This window comes from Marmota flaviventris, chromosome 9, assembly GCF_047511675.1.
Source record: "Marmota flaviventris isolate mMarFla1 chromosome 9, mMarFla1.hap1, whole genome shotgun sequence".
Lineage (NCBI taxonomy): Eukaryota > Metazoa > Chordata > Mammalia > Rodentia > Sciuridae > Marmota > Marmota flaviventris.
This window is the reverse complement of record NC_092506.1, coordinates 3,577,500-3,593,468: the sequence shown is the minus strand read 5'-3', so window position 1 is coordinate 3,593,468 and position 15,969 is coordinate 3,577,500. Positions and strand designations below refer to the sequence as shown.

General features: G+C 66.2%; 1 protein-coding gene across 2 annotated transcripts in view; it reads right to left on the bottom strand.

Moving 5' to 3' along the window:
• The window catches only part of Shank2 (SH3 and multiple ankyrin repeat domains 2), a 341,817-nt gene that overhangs the window by 107,622 nt on the left and 218,226 nt on the right, over window positions 1-15,969 (bottom strand). For both annotated transcript variants that reach the window (XM_071615968.1, XM_027944512.3), the window contains one exon: window positions 523-605. In XM_071615968.1, the coding sequence (XP_071472069.1) occupies window positions 523-605 (83 nt within the window). The remainder of the gene's footprint in view (window positions 1-522; window positions 606-15,969) is intronic.

Sequence of the window (15,969 nt, the reverse complement as noted above, 5' to 3'; positions counted from 1 at the left end):
GTGGTGGCTGCGCCTCCAGGGACCGCATCCCGGAGCCTCCACCACAGGCCCGGGGTGTGTGTGCTGCCAGCTGGGTCCACGGCCGAGGGGACCATCTTGCCACTTTCCCTCGGCAAAGTCACCTTAGAGACAAGCACACAGATGCCTGCCGCCCTTGGAGCTGAAGCCACTTCCAGACAGCGGCATCCCGGGGCTGACCAGGGGCTGGTGACTGTGTGTCGGAGCCCAGGAGCTCGGAGCAGCCCCAGCGTGGCCGCAGGGAAGCACAGCACACAGCAGCTGGTCCCCCATGATGGGGAGGACGGTGGGGGAGGGAGGGAGAAGGAGCCCTTCGGAGCAATATCGTTGTCTAGAAAATTCAAAATATGCCTGAAGGAGCCGTGTTTTCGGGGAAGGCGGCATGCCGAACAGCACTGTTGTCTAGCAACCGAGCGCCCGGGAAGGGCTTGCTCCGAGCCCTCGCGGAGCCGGGGACGGTCTCCACACAGGCGCACACACACATGCAGAGGGACCCGCTCTTACCTTTCGCCCCTCGGAGCACGAACCCGAAGCCCTCATTGTCCTTCTTCTGCAGGACCACCGTCTTGTCCTCGATGATGCAGTCACTGTAGAGAGAATTCCGGGGACAGCGACCATTATTGTAACCCATCATCATCACGGTGGCTGCTCCTCCGCCGGGGACGCTCATCATCACAGCCAATTAATCACCCAGCTCGCCGGATCCAGGCAGCATGGAGGATACTGGGCGGCCGCGAGGTGCAGGAGGAGCTGGGGGGGCTGCCGGGATAGGCGAGCGGGGCACAATGGGATGTGGGGGGGGCGGGCGGCGCAGGAGCCAGGGGGGAGGACTCAGGCATGCTGGAGCCGCTGCCCGGCTGCAGAGCGGGCTGGCTCCAGGCGCCCGGGGGCTGGCCAGGACACCACCGCCCAGAGCGAAGAAAGTAAGTGGCCCGGGAGGCGGCGGCGGCAGGGACAGCGGGTGGTACAGGAGCTCCCCCGGCCCGCCTCGGCCCGACGCCTCTTCCAGGGACGCGGAGGAGACAGCCCGAGAGCCGGGGGCGGCGGTCCTGCTTGGCTTTCTCTGGAAGGGGCTGGAAAGGCAGGCTCCCCAGCTCCGCGCCCGCGAGCCGCCGCGGCAGGCACGAGACGCAGGACCTGTGCCTTCCTCCGCGCCCCGCCCTCTCCGTCCTAGGGAGTGCGGTGTGTGGCAGGAGCCCCCACAGTCATCTGACGAGCCCACTGTGCGGCCGGCGGCCGCCTGGGCGTCATCCCGCGCAGGGGAGCCGCAGCTGGGCGGGCAGCAGGCGGGAGCAGCCAGCGCTGTGCCTCCCGAGGCCAGCCAGGGACTTCCGCGGCCGGCGGGGGAGGGGCTCCGGCAAGAGGAGCCGGGCCACTGGGGTCACAGCAAGGCCTCTGCGGGCAGGGGCTCCTCCGGGGAGAGTGGGTGGCCAGGGACGGAGGCACGGGCAGGCGGCTACCCGGCGGCCAGGACCTGAGCCGCGCTGTCCCCTGAAGGCATGGCATCTCTCTGCTCAAAGACGCCAAGGAGCCCAACTTCGGTTACCTGCCAAAGCCTCCTCTCACTCACACGGCACTCTGCCGCTCGCTGTCCACCCCCAGGCTCGCGCGGGCGTAGGACAGAAGTGAGCGGCCCTCGGGGCCCACTGCCGCCCTCCCCGCCTCCTGGTGGCCTGCTGAGGGGGAGGGAGAGAGGTGCCCACATCCCACCAGGACCCAGCGGTGGCCGGAAGTCAGTCAGGAGCCAGGAAGGCCCTGCCCAGGGAAGCAGAGGGGAGGGAGGGAGGGAGGGAGGGAGGCAAGCCAGGGCCAGGGGCAGCAGGGGACAGGGCACCATGACAGAGGCCCAGACAGAGAGGGCGGCAGACGCCCTGGGGAGGCGCTGGCCCACGGTGAGAGGTCCCTGTGAGTGGGGGCAGCTGGGCTGGCCTAGGCTGGTACCTACAGACCGGGCAAGCCCTGGTGTCCAGCACAGCCACCCGGACAGGGCGGCCCTGGAGGAGGGACGGGGCAGGCAGCAGCCCCTCGGCCCCGTTTCACAGGGGAGGCCAGTGAGGTTCTGATTGGCGGGGGACACAGCCGGACAGGGCACCGGCCCTGGCGGCACCAGACTGCTGGTGGGGATGCACTAGGAAGGCCCCATCGTCCCGGGACGGGCCACCAGGGCATGAGGATGGGGACGGGGTGGACCACAGCAACCTAGGGGCTGGCCGTGGGCCGGGGACCCTGGCAGCAGGTCCAGCCCCAGCTCCTCTCTGCTGCTTACCAGCCGGCCAGCACAGGGAACCCTGCGCAGGAGCCTCTGCCCCCGAGGCCCCTGGCTTGCTCAGGGCCACCAGGCAGGGCCTGCGGCCGGCCCGAGGGACAGGGCTCTGGGCGCCCGTGGGGGCTGCGTGGCGGCTGTGGCCTTCAGTAGACGGCGGGCTCAGCAGGCCCGTTCCCCCTGTGAGTGATTTCCCAGGTCAGCGGCTCCCTGAAACCTGGAAGGGTGACCCACACAGGGTGCCCCGCCCATGGCCCCACCTGCCCTGGGGACAGGTGGACGGTGGCTGGCTCAGGGTGAACCCACCTTGTGTCCAGCACATAGACCCAGGCTGGCCGATTCCACCCACGGCCGAGCGGTGCCCAAACCCTGCCAGGCCCCAGCAGCCTGTGTCACATCCTGCCAGCTGCTGGCCAGGACCCACTCTGGCCAACAGGCTGCCTGGACCTCTTTTGACTGTCCCCCTGACCACCCAGGGGCAAGGCGCGTCCTTGCATGGTGGCCGCTCTGACTGAAGGCCACTCCACCTCCAGGGCCTCAGCTCGGCCCTGAGGAGGCGGGGACGGTGCAGGCCCTGTGCCCTCCTGCAGTGCGGCAGCTCTCGGGAACGCCATCCACCAGTGAGGACCACCGCGGGGGGCGCCGGCCCCCTCCTCGACCCCTGGGGACACCTCCCACCTCGCCACACCCACCTGGAGTCCTCCCGGCCATTCCCAACCCACCCAAGACCTTTCTAGCCCACACTGGCCACTGTGCTGCCCCAGACTGTGACGGCTCCGACCGGTCACCCGTGCCAAGCAAAGGCCGGCCCCACGGCCTCTGACGGGATGGACTGCCCTGACCTGACGGGTCATCACGGCCCTCACTGGGCCTGGGCTCACTGCTGCCCTGGAAGAGGGCCTGAGACCCTGGAGCCGCAGGGGACACCCTCGACACCTCCCTAGGGCAGCCCATTGCTGGCCGGTGCCGTGGCAGCACCCCACGCACTCTGTGCTGGGACCCAGGAGCAAATGTCCCCTGGCCCCGAGTGGCTTGAGCTCGTGAGGGGCAGTGACCTCATCTTGTAGGACGGACCCACATGGGCCCAGAGGTGAGGCAGGAGGGGCTGAAGCCGGTCAGGGGCCGAGCAGAAAGCAGAGGGAAGACGGCCACAGGGCACAGGTGAGGAAGGGGCCGGCACAACCAGGTCCCGGGCAGCCCCAGGGCAGGTGCAGGGCAGCACTGCCGAGCACCTATTGTATGCAGCTGCCTGGGTCCAGGAAGCCAGACCCCAGGCCTCGGGGACTTGTAAACTACAACTCCTGAGAAGCAACTGGGAGAGGGGTGACGTGGCCTCCGGTGGCATGGCAGCCTTGTGCGCCCCATGAGGAGGCCCCACACTCAACCTCAGCAAAGAACCCCAGGTCCTTCCTCCTGCTGGCCGCCGAGTCCAGAGCCTGTCCCCATGACGGCTGTGGCCACGACAGGACGCTGTGGCTTTAAGACCTGGCTCCACGTGCTGCCCCTCGAACTGTGCTGAACCCAGGAGCCCCAGCCGGCGCCGCCCTCAGCCCCAGGCCTGCGCCAGCAGCCCCAGCACCACGACCGTCACACGGGGCCAGACTCAGGCCTGCACAGGCCCACGCTGCTCCTGGGCAGGCCTGGCCCACGCCTCTGCAGTGGCCCCTGTAGGCACCTGGGGCACAAATGTGGTGCCTGTTCCCCTCTATATCTCTCTCACAGTTACAGCCTCTCCCGGGCGTGTTGACTGGACAACGGGGGAGCCTATGGCTTCTCCTCAGGGTGTTTTCTGAGCAGGGCGCAGGGCCTGCAGCATGCCCCCAGACATAGCCTCTTTTGCCAACTCCTGCGCAGTGGGAGCTGTGGAAGGAAACACGATGGGCAGCCAGCCCTGCCAAGTACAGCTGCGCACGTTGTGCATTTCTGCAGCCCAGCCACGGGGCACGGGCAGGGTCTTGAGGAAGGAGGAGGCTCCTGTCCCTAGTTCACAAGGATGTCCCACAGGCCACCAGCTGCTTGGAAATGAAGGAGGTGTCTCCACAGGAATCACTGACCCCTGGAGTCACAAGGCAGACGTGTGCGCCACACGCAGAGCTGGCGAGGGCTACAGGCAGGGCGGTTGGCACCGTGGCCACAGGAGGGCCTGGAGCTCAGGGCGCTCGCCCCGGCCGTGCCTGGAGATGCTCCTCCCCTGCCCCGGGGGTCACAGGTGGCCAAGCGTCAGGTGGCTTTTGGTGGTGGCCTGGGTTCACTTCCTCCAAGCCGTCAGGCCCGGGGGAGGCGGCCCTTGGCCGGGTCCAGGAGAGATGCCAGAGATGACAGCTGGCGTTTAGGATCCGCCAGCCTTTGAGCACGCTCCCTTGGCAGTGGCACCTGGTCCTGCAGAAGGTGTGACTCAGAGCCACAGGAAGCCAGGCCTGAGCCAGCCCGGGCAGGAGAGGGGACCTGGGTGGCCGGCTGCCCTGCCCCGGCTGGAGAGGGCCGCCCTGGGAAGCTCACGTTTGCTGAGCTGACCGATGGCTTCCCCTGTCACTCGGATCCAGGGCGGCGGTGGAGGACCCGGAGGCCGGGCGGCTCCTCACAGCCAGGCTCAGAGGCCCGGTCACCTTGGAGCTCCACAGAGGCTGCTGGTGGCCGGGCCAGACAGCCGCCCGCAGCACTGGGATGTGCAGGCAGGGGACAGAGGGCGTCCAGGCAGGAGAGGGCCAGGCCCTGGGAGAGGGCCAGGCCCTGGGAGAGGCGAGCGCTGGGGCTGGTGTGGGCGGGTGCAGTGCCGGTGACCTGCAGCGTCCCCGGGGGTCGTGGGTTTTAAGCCACCACTTGCAGGGGGCATGGGGCCCGGCCTGGGCTTTGCAGGGAGCTCTTTACCTTGCTGTGGTGTTCTGCTGGCTCGGGCTGGGGACAAGGCTGTCACAGAGCAGAGTGGCTCTGTCTTATCAGAGGGTGCTGGGTGTGGCCACAGAGGCCCAGAGGCGGGTAGGCGGGGCGCCTGCGGGAGCCAGGAGGACTCCCCCGGGGCAGGCGTGGGGGACAGAGCCCTCTAGGTCCTCCTGAGTCCCACCCCACTCAGGGCTGGAGGGACAGCGGCTGGGGCACTACTAGACAGAGGGGTCTCCGGGGAGCCACGGCAACCGATGGCCTGGAAACTTCCGGGCTCTGCCAATCAGGAGGGTGGGGATGGGCAGCTCTTCTGCAGGGCGCCAGGGTGAGGAGTGGGCCCAACAGATGTCCCTGGCCCTTTGGCTGCCAGCACCAGCCCGGGTTGCTGTCGGGGAGCAGCCTGCAGGCTGGACAGGGCTGGACAGAGGGCTGCTCCACGGGGAGCAGCGGCCGCCTCATCCCTGGAAAGAGTGGCAGGCTGCCCGCAGACAGGAGGGGCCCCCGGGCACCTGCCATTGGCCGCTGAGCCGAGGGCTGGACCACACGGCCCGGACCACACAGGCTGCCTCTCCCAGTGTCCCGCATCCTGCTTCCTGGGGGGCGCTCCCCGGCGTTGCCCTCCCTGCCGAAATTCACAGGGGAAGGGAGATCGATGCCGGTCCATCCTGTGCTCTGAGAGACAGCCGGAGAAGGCTGCTCCGGAGCGGGGGCTGTCTCGTGCGGAGGTGACGAGCTGGGCCACTGGTCAGGAGTGGCTGTCATTGACGGGCAGGGGACGAAGCCCACCACCCTTCCCTTGGGACGGCCGTGTGCAGCAGCGGCCGCGGCGGGCCCTGAGGAGACGCCCGCTGGTGTTTACAGGGCCGTGTTCCCCCTCACTGCCCCATGGTGACTCCACACGACTTCCTAATGGAAACCCAAAGAACGTCACTCGGATTCAATCGCCTCGTTTCCTTGTAACAAATCACCCTCCAGCGTTTCCACCTGCCAAGCACCGCGGCGCAGAGACACAGGTGTGGCCAGGGCCCGCCGGTGACATCGGAGGCCACTGGCCCTCGCTGCTGAGGTGTGGCCCGAGAGGGGCTCAGCCACTGGGCATCGCAAGTCCTGGGACTCCAGCTGCCCAGACCCACCTGTGGCCCGGCTGCGCCAGGGGCCTCACCCCGGGTCAGCACCCTCGCCGGCACAGGTGGACATAGGCCACAGGCCTGGACACCCCCAGGGTGAGAAGACGCTTGTGGACAGGTCCAGGCTCAGGCCCTGGCTCACCGCAGAACCGGGCTGGACGGCCTTGGAGGGGTGGGCGTCGCGGGCACCACAGGGACCCGGCTGTGGAAGCGGAATGTGGAAACCAGACGATCCCCCTTTCTCCTTTTCCCTTCTTGGTACTCAGCCTGGCCAGGGCCACTCCACCACTGGGCCACCTCCTCAGACCTTTGGGTCTTTTGTTTTGAGACAAGGTCTTACTGAGCTGCTGAGGCTGGCCTCCTGCCTCAGCCTCCCGAGGCGCTGGCATCGCGGGTGTGGCCACGGCCCCTGGCAAACTGAACAGACCCTCTGCTCCCAGGCGGGACTCTCCTGTGGGAATCAGCAGGGCACCCCAGGTGCACGTGGAGCACCGGGACGAGGACGTCCCCCCACGCTGTCTCACAGGCGGTGGCCCCTCAGCACAGGGCCGTGAGCAGGCTGGAGGGAGGGACGGCTGGACGCCACACTTCCAGAGCTCACAGGACCCAGGTGCGTCCAGGTCTGCCCTCCTGAGCGTCAGCTGAAGGCCGTGGCTGGAGGGGTGGACGCACCTGTGTGAGGGAGGGGGCCCCGAGCTGCAGACCCAGGACAGGGCCAGCTGCTCACGCCAGCGGCACAAGAGCACCAGGTGGCCAGCCCCAGGAAGGGTCCTGAAGCTCACCGTCCCTCCCCCACAGCTGGCCTGTCGGCAAGGGCCACCACCACGGAGTCCAGGCAAAGCTGGCATCTGCACGTCCCTTCAGGACACCCCCTGCCCACCTTCCAGTGGGGAGAGGGCTGCTGCTGTCCCCTCTGAATTCACTTTTGTCACAGAAAACTTGACCCAGAGTGTCTCTTTCCCATTTAAAATACCACAACAGATTTCCACCACAATTGGAAATAAAATCAGTCTACGCCCCCATGGCTAAGACCCTTTGTGATGAGACCCATGCCCGTCTCCTCCTGGCTCCCTCTCCCCCAGCCTTGTGCTGCCTCGTCACCCCCCGGCACGCCACATGCTCTCTGCACAGTGCTGTGTGGCGCTCTTCAGGAGCCAGGCCACGGGCAGGCCCCAGGACCTGCCTGGTGACAGCATCCCTCCTCTGTGTCCCAGGCTCTCCAGCCACAGCCTGACCCTGCCCGCGAGTGAGGAAGGGAAAGTTCCGCTCTGACTGGTCCTGGCTCTGGGCCGAACCGCCCTGGGCCTGGGCAGCCCTCCCCCTCGCAGCGAGCGCCCGGTGTCTGACCACGTCTTCCACTGCTCACAGACCCGGTGAGTGACAGGCAGCTGGACACCGCACAGCGGGTGCAGACCGGGTGACCCACTGTCCCATGTGCCTGGGACACGGGGCTTTCCACTTCAAAACCAGGACGGGACTCGGGATGTGTGGGCTCCCTCCTGGGCCACCCCCTGGGCAGGAGTGCAGCACCCCGGCCCTGACCCCCCACCCCACAGGCGGGAGCCTGAGACCCTCTGGGCGGGTGGGCAGTTCGCAAGGCCAGGACGGAAGGGAGAGGGTTTGCCAGGGCTGCCCGGCGTGGTCAGGGCAGGGCCAGGTCTGAAGCCCAGCCGTCCACCCTGTGTGGAGTGTCCTCATGAAGAGACGCCTGGCGTTGGCTGTGGGTGTGGGAAGGCTGTCCGCCTACTCCTCCCGCCAATGAGAACGACAGGCCCGGCCTGCCCGTCTGTCCACAGGACGGGCCCCCAACTCCTCACGGAAGGCCAGGCCCACCCCTCTGGCGCGTAGGGGAGGGACCTCCGTGCCCTAGGCCAGAGCCGGGCCTCTCCCGGGGACTCAGACCCGTATGGACTCAGCTGCAGCCCGGGCTTGGGGAAGGGCAGCTCTGGGCCGGGCTCTCCCTGACCTGCAGCTCCCCAAGGGCCACCAGCCTGGAACCTCGGACTGTCTCAAGGGGAGGCCAAGAGGAGCCTGGGCCAGAGGGGAGGGCCAGGCTGCTGCCCCATCCACCCCCGTGTCCACTCCCTCTACTAAGGGCCACAGAGCACGGTCATGTCCCCTCCATGAGGGGCACAGTGAAACGCCTCGCTGGGTGACTAGGCCCCTGTGGACAGCAGAGCCTGGCCTCACACGCCCGCGCTGTGGCACCTCTTGCCCCGCCACCCGGCCTGGCCACCTGCCACCCCAGCTCACGCCCGCACGGCGGTGTCTGCGCGGAACTGGACGATCGATCGCCTTGTGCAAATAAACCCGCCTGACACAGCACAGGTGGGAACGCCAGGCACCCTCACGCCCGTCACATCCGCGGCCTGCTGTTAACTGGTGTGTCTCTGTACCGATGCTTAGTAAGAGGTCAGTGTCACCGCGCGGCTACGATTCAGGAGGACGATTCAGGAGCAAGGTGCTTGAAAGGGCCCTAAACGCTTCCGACGACCGATGGGAATATTTCTGTGAAGACGAGAGCAGACACCCAGGTGTGCAGGCACACTGGGTCCCTGTCACCCACTCGCCCGCCTGGCTGGGCCAGAGGTGGCCAGGAGGACGTGCAGGCGCAAGGACAGGCTGTGCCAATAAAGCTTCGTTGACAAAAGTGGGCTACAGGCCTGGCTTGGCCCTCGGACCGCTGTTTACAAGAACGTGGTGTAAGTGTCCCAGAGACACTTCTACAACACCACATAGCACGCGCCGTGGCACTCCTGCGCACACCAGGCGCCGTGGCATACTCCTGCGCACACCAGGCGCCGTGACTCTCCCGCGCACACTAGGTGCCCTGGAACACTCCTGCGCACACCAGACGCCGAGGCACACTCCTGCACACACTAGGTGCCCTGGCTCTCTGCGCACACTAAGGCTGGAGAGCCTCCTCCTGCAGGAGCCACAGCCTGCGCCCAGGTCCCTGGCTGAGCACCGCTGCCTGGGAGCAGCCCCGCGAGCCCCTGCACAAACCAGGCCAGCTCTTCTCTGCCCCAGAAAGGCCCCTGCTGTTCCAGGTCCCCAAGGGCCTGCCCCTGAACAGACATGCTCCCAAAGAAGTGGCCCCCGTGGAAGCCCTGGTCACCCACAGCCTGGTCCATCAGGGCCAGCTCGTCCTGAGCTGGCGGGACCTTGTGCAGCCTCTCGCTGTCCGAGTCCCCCCCCCCCCCGACCACTGCAGCGGGGGAGCGCCTGGCTTCTCCCCGAGGAAGACCACCGTGTGGGAGCAAGAGCTTGTCCCTGCTCCACGCCACTGTCCCTGCAGGAGGCCGCAGCCCAGTGGCTCCTTCCACTCTCTGGAGCCACAGCCGCCACTCACAGTGGGGTGGGGACGGAGCTAGGTGCACGCGTGCCTCCCCATCAAGACGTGGCCGCCCCTGGCCAGGCTGCCGAGGGGCCACTTCCCGGGGGCCCAGCCCGGCCTGCTCCTTGCCCTGATTTTTTCAGTTCTCTAAGATCCCCGAATTGTCCTCCTGGCTGCCCTTGTGAAAGCCCGAGTCCAGGCGGGGCCAGCCGGCCAGAGCCCTTGCTCCTCGGGTGCTTAGGATGACAGCGTCGGCTCCTTGTTTGCCTGCCCTGAGCCGACGCTCTCCCCGTCCCCAGGCTGCACCCAGCTGATTTCCTTTCTTCCTTCCGGCTTCAGAGAGAGCCTCCCGGCCTGTGCCTTCTGCATTCCTTGTCCTCCTGCCCCAAACTTGACACACTCCCCGTCACCGGGGTCTAATCCAGGCAGATTTCAATAGAAACATGCACCTCAGAACCCCGCCCCCCGCAGGGCTGAGGACAGGGGCCGGCCAGCTGCAGTGACCACGGGGTCTGTCTGTGCCCAAACAGACAGCCCAGACCACGGGCGGTCACTGCCAACCGCGTGACCTCACCACAGACGCACTGCCGTGAGCCCCTGCTCTGGTTTCCCACTCACACATCAGACTTCAGACTTCAGGGGCTGGTCACCCGCTTCCCTCCCACTTCCACACGAGGGAGCCATAGCTCAGAGAGGTCAGTCAGGGGCCGGCTCTCGCCAGCTTCTGGCCCTCACCCCTGCCCTGGCTAGTCCCCATGGTAATGGAGGCGCCAGGGCCCAACTGCTCGCTCCCCACGGCTGGCACCGGGGCTGCATGTCCCAGTGCAGGGGAGAGGGGGCCAGGCTGGGCTTGGCTCTGCCTGCTGCAGTGAGTGGCCACCATCCCATCAGTCTGTCCTGTCCACTCACAGCACCAGTGACCGACTGAAAAGTTCCCCACACGATCTGGGGCGTCCTCCATGACTGGGAGCCTTGGGAGGGCTGGGCCCCATCTTCTGCTGACCCTGCACCCCCCAGGGCCTGGAGCAGTGCCCAGAACACAAAGACGCAGGGTATCTTCTGTGCGTCTGTGGCCTCAGTGACAGAGGCTGCCTGCCCACACAGCTGTCCCTCCTTTGGTGGCCTCTGACCTTCTGTGGGTGGATCTGAATAGGCGTACCTCCCCAGGCCCTGGACACCCCTGCCAGGACCTGTGGCAGTCTATCCCCAAGCCCCAGGGCCTGGGGTGTGCCTGCCACCTCGGGGCTCACAGCCCAGACCGACCCTGTGACAACTACAGCCCAGGCCTTAGCAAGAGCCTGAGAGAAAGTCCAGAAACTTGGAAGGTGGCCTGGGGGTCTCAGTCCCAGGCCACGTGCCGGGGGTGCCTGCACCCAAGTGAGGACTCACAGGGGACCGGGTGGCACAGCGTCCCCCAATCTCACGTCTGCTCAGAACCTTAGCACGTGACTCGTCTGGAACAGGGTCTTTGCAGATTTCAAGATGTCACTAAGGATGGAGATGACAATCTTGGACAATCACTGTCCTTATAGGAGACAGCAAGGGACATAGGCACACAGAGCTGTACCATGCAGCCACAAGCCAGGGAGTGCAGGCCACCAGGGGCTGGAGGAGAGATGGGTCGGGACCTCCCTGGAGCTGAGAGCAGGGGGCAGCGCCACCACCCCTGAGGTTTGGGCTTCGTCCCTCTAGAGGTGGGAGCCAGGCCCTGCTGTGTGCCGCTGTCCTGTTTGTGGTCATCTGCTGCTGCAGCCCCAGGGGTCTAACAGGTAGAGCGGGACCCTGCCTGGCCACGCCCAGGTGCTGTGAGCATGGCGGTGGAGCCAGGCCCAGAGGCCAGCGCCGCACAGCAGAGGCCTCCCTGCAGCGGCCAGTCCTGTCCTCAGAGAACGCACCCTCTGGGGCAGAGGCTTCAGGGGAACCCGAGGCCTGGGGATAGGGCCCCTCCCATGGCCAGGACCGTTCCCCTGGGGGCTGTGTGTGCAGGTCTGCAGAGGTTTCTAAGGGCCAGCGTCCTCCCCTGGCACGGCTGACCCCTAGCCAGGGCATATGAGAACGGGCACATCTTCCTGGGTGAGGAGCAGGTCCAGTGCAGCATCTGGTCAAGAGTGGCCTTGCTCTGGGCACCCTCTCTCAGCCCAGCCCTGGGAGAGATGGCCACCAAAGCCTCTGTCCCAGACAGAGTGGGCTCTGGGCTTGGGGACGGGAATGCAGGTGCTGACCTGCCCTCCTGGGAGGCCCACTGCAGCTTGTGGGTCTTCTAGAACTTGCCTCCTGTCCTGCGGGGCCTGTCACAGAGGCCGGGGTGGGGGCGGCTGCGGCTGGCACCATGGGGAAGACGAGCCAGAGCGCCCATTCCTTCCTGTGCGCTTGCTGCTGTGGGCAAGTGACCAGACCCTGGTAGCCTCCATTTCTCCACCTGTACCATGAGGCCACTTCTCCCTGTCCCCGGGAGTGACGTGTCCCCAGCTACCCTGACCCAGGCTGCCTGTGCTGGGTTGGTCATTTGCCCTTTGAGTTTCAATGTGCTGAACACTTGCAAAAACGGCCCTGTGCCCTGTGGCCGCTGTGACACCTTTGCCCACACCGTGGCTTCAAACACACAGGTCCTCCCGCTTCTGCTGGCCGGAGGTCTCAGCGGCCAACGGCAGGCGCGGGCTGCTTCCTCTCCGGACTCCACGGACCCCCTCCCCTTCCTCATCTCATGACCCTCCTTGTCTCCCTCCAGCCTGTGCCCCATGGTCCCTCTAGGGAGGACCCTGCGATCCAGCCCAGGCACTGCAGGGTCCCCTCGGAATCTTCATGTCAGCTGATTGGTGGACAAAGCCCCATGGGCAGCCTCAATGCCCCACCCAGGTGGGGGCCACATGTCTGCAGGGTCCGGGGGCTGGGACAGGGACGTCCTGAGGACCATGGTTCACCCACCCATGCCACCCCAGCCCCCCTCCTCCTGTGCTGAGGCTCAAGACAGGGCCTGTGACACAGGGTGGGTGTCCGGGGTCACCTGCTGATGCAGGGTGACTCATCCAAGCCCCGCCACTGTCTGCAGAGTGGTTGGGCAGGGCTGGGGCCGGGCGCCAGGAGACGGGCAGGGACTGCGGCCGAGGCCCAGGCTCCCCTCGGATCCACCCGAGCGCCTGGGCGGGACAGACGTGGTCGGTAATGACTAAACTCCCACCTAAAGGCCACGGCTCCCTGGTGCTGTGGCCCTGGGGTCCCGTGCCTCAGGGGGGACTGAGTGGGGATCTTGGCTTCAGGAGCCCTCGGGAGGGTCCTGCCCCTGAAGCATGAGCTGTGCCGGTTCCACCCACCCTGTTCCTTGGGGGAGGCGGACAAGGAACCCACGGATGGACACCTGCCACTCAACCGTGGGTCCTGGTGCTGCAGCATCCACAGCCGAGAGCTCAGAAGGAAATTCTGCGCGGCACAGCGCAAACCTGGCATCTGACGCTGACAGGTCTCCCAGCCGTGGTCACCTCATCTTGCAAGGTTAACCAGCCCATCAGGCTTCCAGCCCAGAGCTAACCAGACAAAGAGGGGACTCGGCCCCCGGCCATCACCTCCTCCGAGGCTGGGAGCTGCCCTCCCTCTGCGCCGCCCCGACCACGCTGGGAAATGGGATCTGCCGGCAGCACCCTCTCAGCCACTCTGGACACTGACCGCCTCGGGCTCCCGCTGCGGTGCTGCTCACGCCTCCCTGACCCTCTTGATTTAGGACGTGGCCCACGCGGCTGTGGATGACGACGCTGGCGACACCCTGTCACCTGGTTTTAAGGTCAGCAGCACGGGCTGAACCCGCGGCTACTCTGGGTGCGCTGGCCTCCCCCCGGAGGGCTGCTTTCCCTCTGCAGAGCACTGGGAGCTGGACACCTAGGCGGGGCGGGGTGGCCAGCTCTGGGAGGGTGGCCGGGCTAGAGGGCGTGTGACCCTGCACCCTGGCTCTAGGAGTGGATGCAGATGCCCAAGGGCACAGCAAGGCAGGGCCAGGGGTGACCCTGCAGCTGTGATCCCCAAACAGGGCGCGCCGAGGCCCCGGGCTGGGACACTGCAGCCCACCCCCAAGCGGTTGCTCCTAGTAAGGAGTCACCTGTAGAGATCGATGTGAGAGCTGGACACCAACAGGCTAGCGTAGAAACAGGCTGGGTGGAGTGGACGGTGTAACCCGCCACATAACCCACGGCACACCTGGAAGGAGGTGTGGTACCGGTGCAGGTGGGGGCAGGGCCGCCGGGAACCCCAGTCCTCCGGGTGAGGCCGCAGAGGCTGCTGTCCATCACGTTGTCCTGCGCGCCTCGCCTGCCCGGGTGTGGGCAGCAGGGCTCCGCCCATTTCCACAAGCCCACGAGGATGGGGTCCAGGAGGCCCACAGTGGAGGGAGGCACCCAGCCCTGGTCCTCAAAGGCGGGAGCGCCCTGCTCCTGAGACAGTGGGACGCGCTTTCCAGACCCCATCTGGGGGAGACGCGGTTGGGGGAAGGGAAAGCGTCCTGTGGCTTCACCCAGACCAGGGTCGGGGGTCCCTTCACAGGTGAAGGAGACGGGGGCACAGAGGCAAGGGGGCGAGGATGACTCAGACGAAGGGGTGGCACACCCGCTGAGCCGTGTCCTCCTGGGCTACCTTGAGGTGGCATCTCCTCAGGGGTCTCCTGCCCATGCCCACCTGTGACTCAGGGTCTGCCACTGCTGCTCCCACCCTCTGCACTGTCCTCCCACCTTTGGCTGGCTCCTCCCTCCTAGAGAGGTCCATCTGCTTGCCACCGCCCTCTGCCCTCACTGCCTTCGGCTCTCATGCCACTTGCCACCTTCTGTGAGACTGTCCCGTGTGCGGGAAGACCTCCATCTGCTAGCGCTGAGAAGGGCCGTATGCGTCTCCTGCGGCCGCTGTAACAAACTGCCCCGAGCCGGGCACGTAAAACAGCAGATACCCATTTCCCCACAGTTCTGGAGGCCCACAGGCCATTACCAGCTGTTGCTGGTAGGAATCCCAGGGCTGCACTCTGTGGAGACTCCAAGAGGTCCTTCCTGCCTTTTCCAGCTCTTGGTGGCTCAGCTGTCCCTTGGCTGGTGGCCTTCCTGGTCACAGAGCCTCCTCTTCCCCAGTCTGCACAATCTCTTCTTGTAAGGACACATGTGACAGCATTGGGGGCCCACGTGGATACCCAGCATCACCTCCCATCTCTAGATGCACCTTAACCTTGGTGCATTGCAGAGTCCTGCCCCCTCTGCCACATGAGGTGGTCTGGCGGGTTCCAGGGACTTGACCCAGGCATGCTCTGGGGTGGGTATCCAGCAGACCCCACGAGCTGATCATCTAGAGCAGGGCTCTGCATGCTTGAACGAATGGACGAGAAGAGAGGCCCAGGCCTCTGGCCCCATCTCTGTCCTCCCTCCTCACATCCACGATGTCCCCTCCTCATCCTGTCCACTCTCTGCCCTGAGACCTAGGAAACAGCTCCAGAACCCCAAACCACCAGTGCAAACCACGAGTGACCCACACATGTCCCTGGCCTCCTAGCAGGATCTGATTGACACCCGCCCTCCCTCCCAGAGAGGTCACAGGGAGAACACCAGGCACCACCCAGGGAAGCCCACTGCCCTGCCAGGGTCACCACCGAGGGCTGGAGACACAGCACTGAGCAGAGCCCCGCCCTGTCCTTCCAGGGGACGGCAGGTCCCAGCCCTGTCCCAGCTGAGGGATGCAGCTCTTTCAATCAGCCTCTGTGTCCCCTCTGTGTCCCCAAATGTGCCTCTCAGCTCCCATGCAAGCAGAAGAGGGGGGACGAGGCTCCTCGTTTCCCTGTCTTATAGGCGGGAACAGGTGCTCCAGAAAGATGAAGCAAAGGGCCCAGGGTCGTTCCTGACCCCAAGGGTGCCTGGTCCCCGTGGCAGTCCCTGACCTCAGTCCCAGCCATGCCCCTGAGTGGTGCTGCTCCATTTCCTGGCCTCAGCCGGCCCTCAGAGCCTGGCAAACAGAAGGAGGCTCTGCGACCCACCCTGAGGACCTGGGGGCACCCTCCCCTGCGCAGCCTGACCCTGCCATACCTAGGGGCAGCTCCCAGCCTGCTCAGGCCCCTTCCCCCCGTCCTGGGCCCAGAGAAGAGCTCTGCCCGCCCCTCAGCACCAAGTCCTGAGCATCCACCCACAGCGGGGCCAGCAAGGGCCGACTCAGGCCGAGGGCCGAGGGCAGGAGGCCACCATCTGCCAGGCCAGGTTTCTGGCCACCAAGCCAGCCCCCACCTTGACCTTGGTTAATGGAGTCAGGTTTTAATCAGCGTGTGCCCTGAGGAGCTAAGCCCTGCCTGTTGGCTGGCAGCTGCCCAGAGCAGACAGGCTGGGCCACCTGAC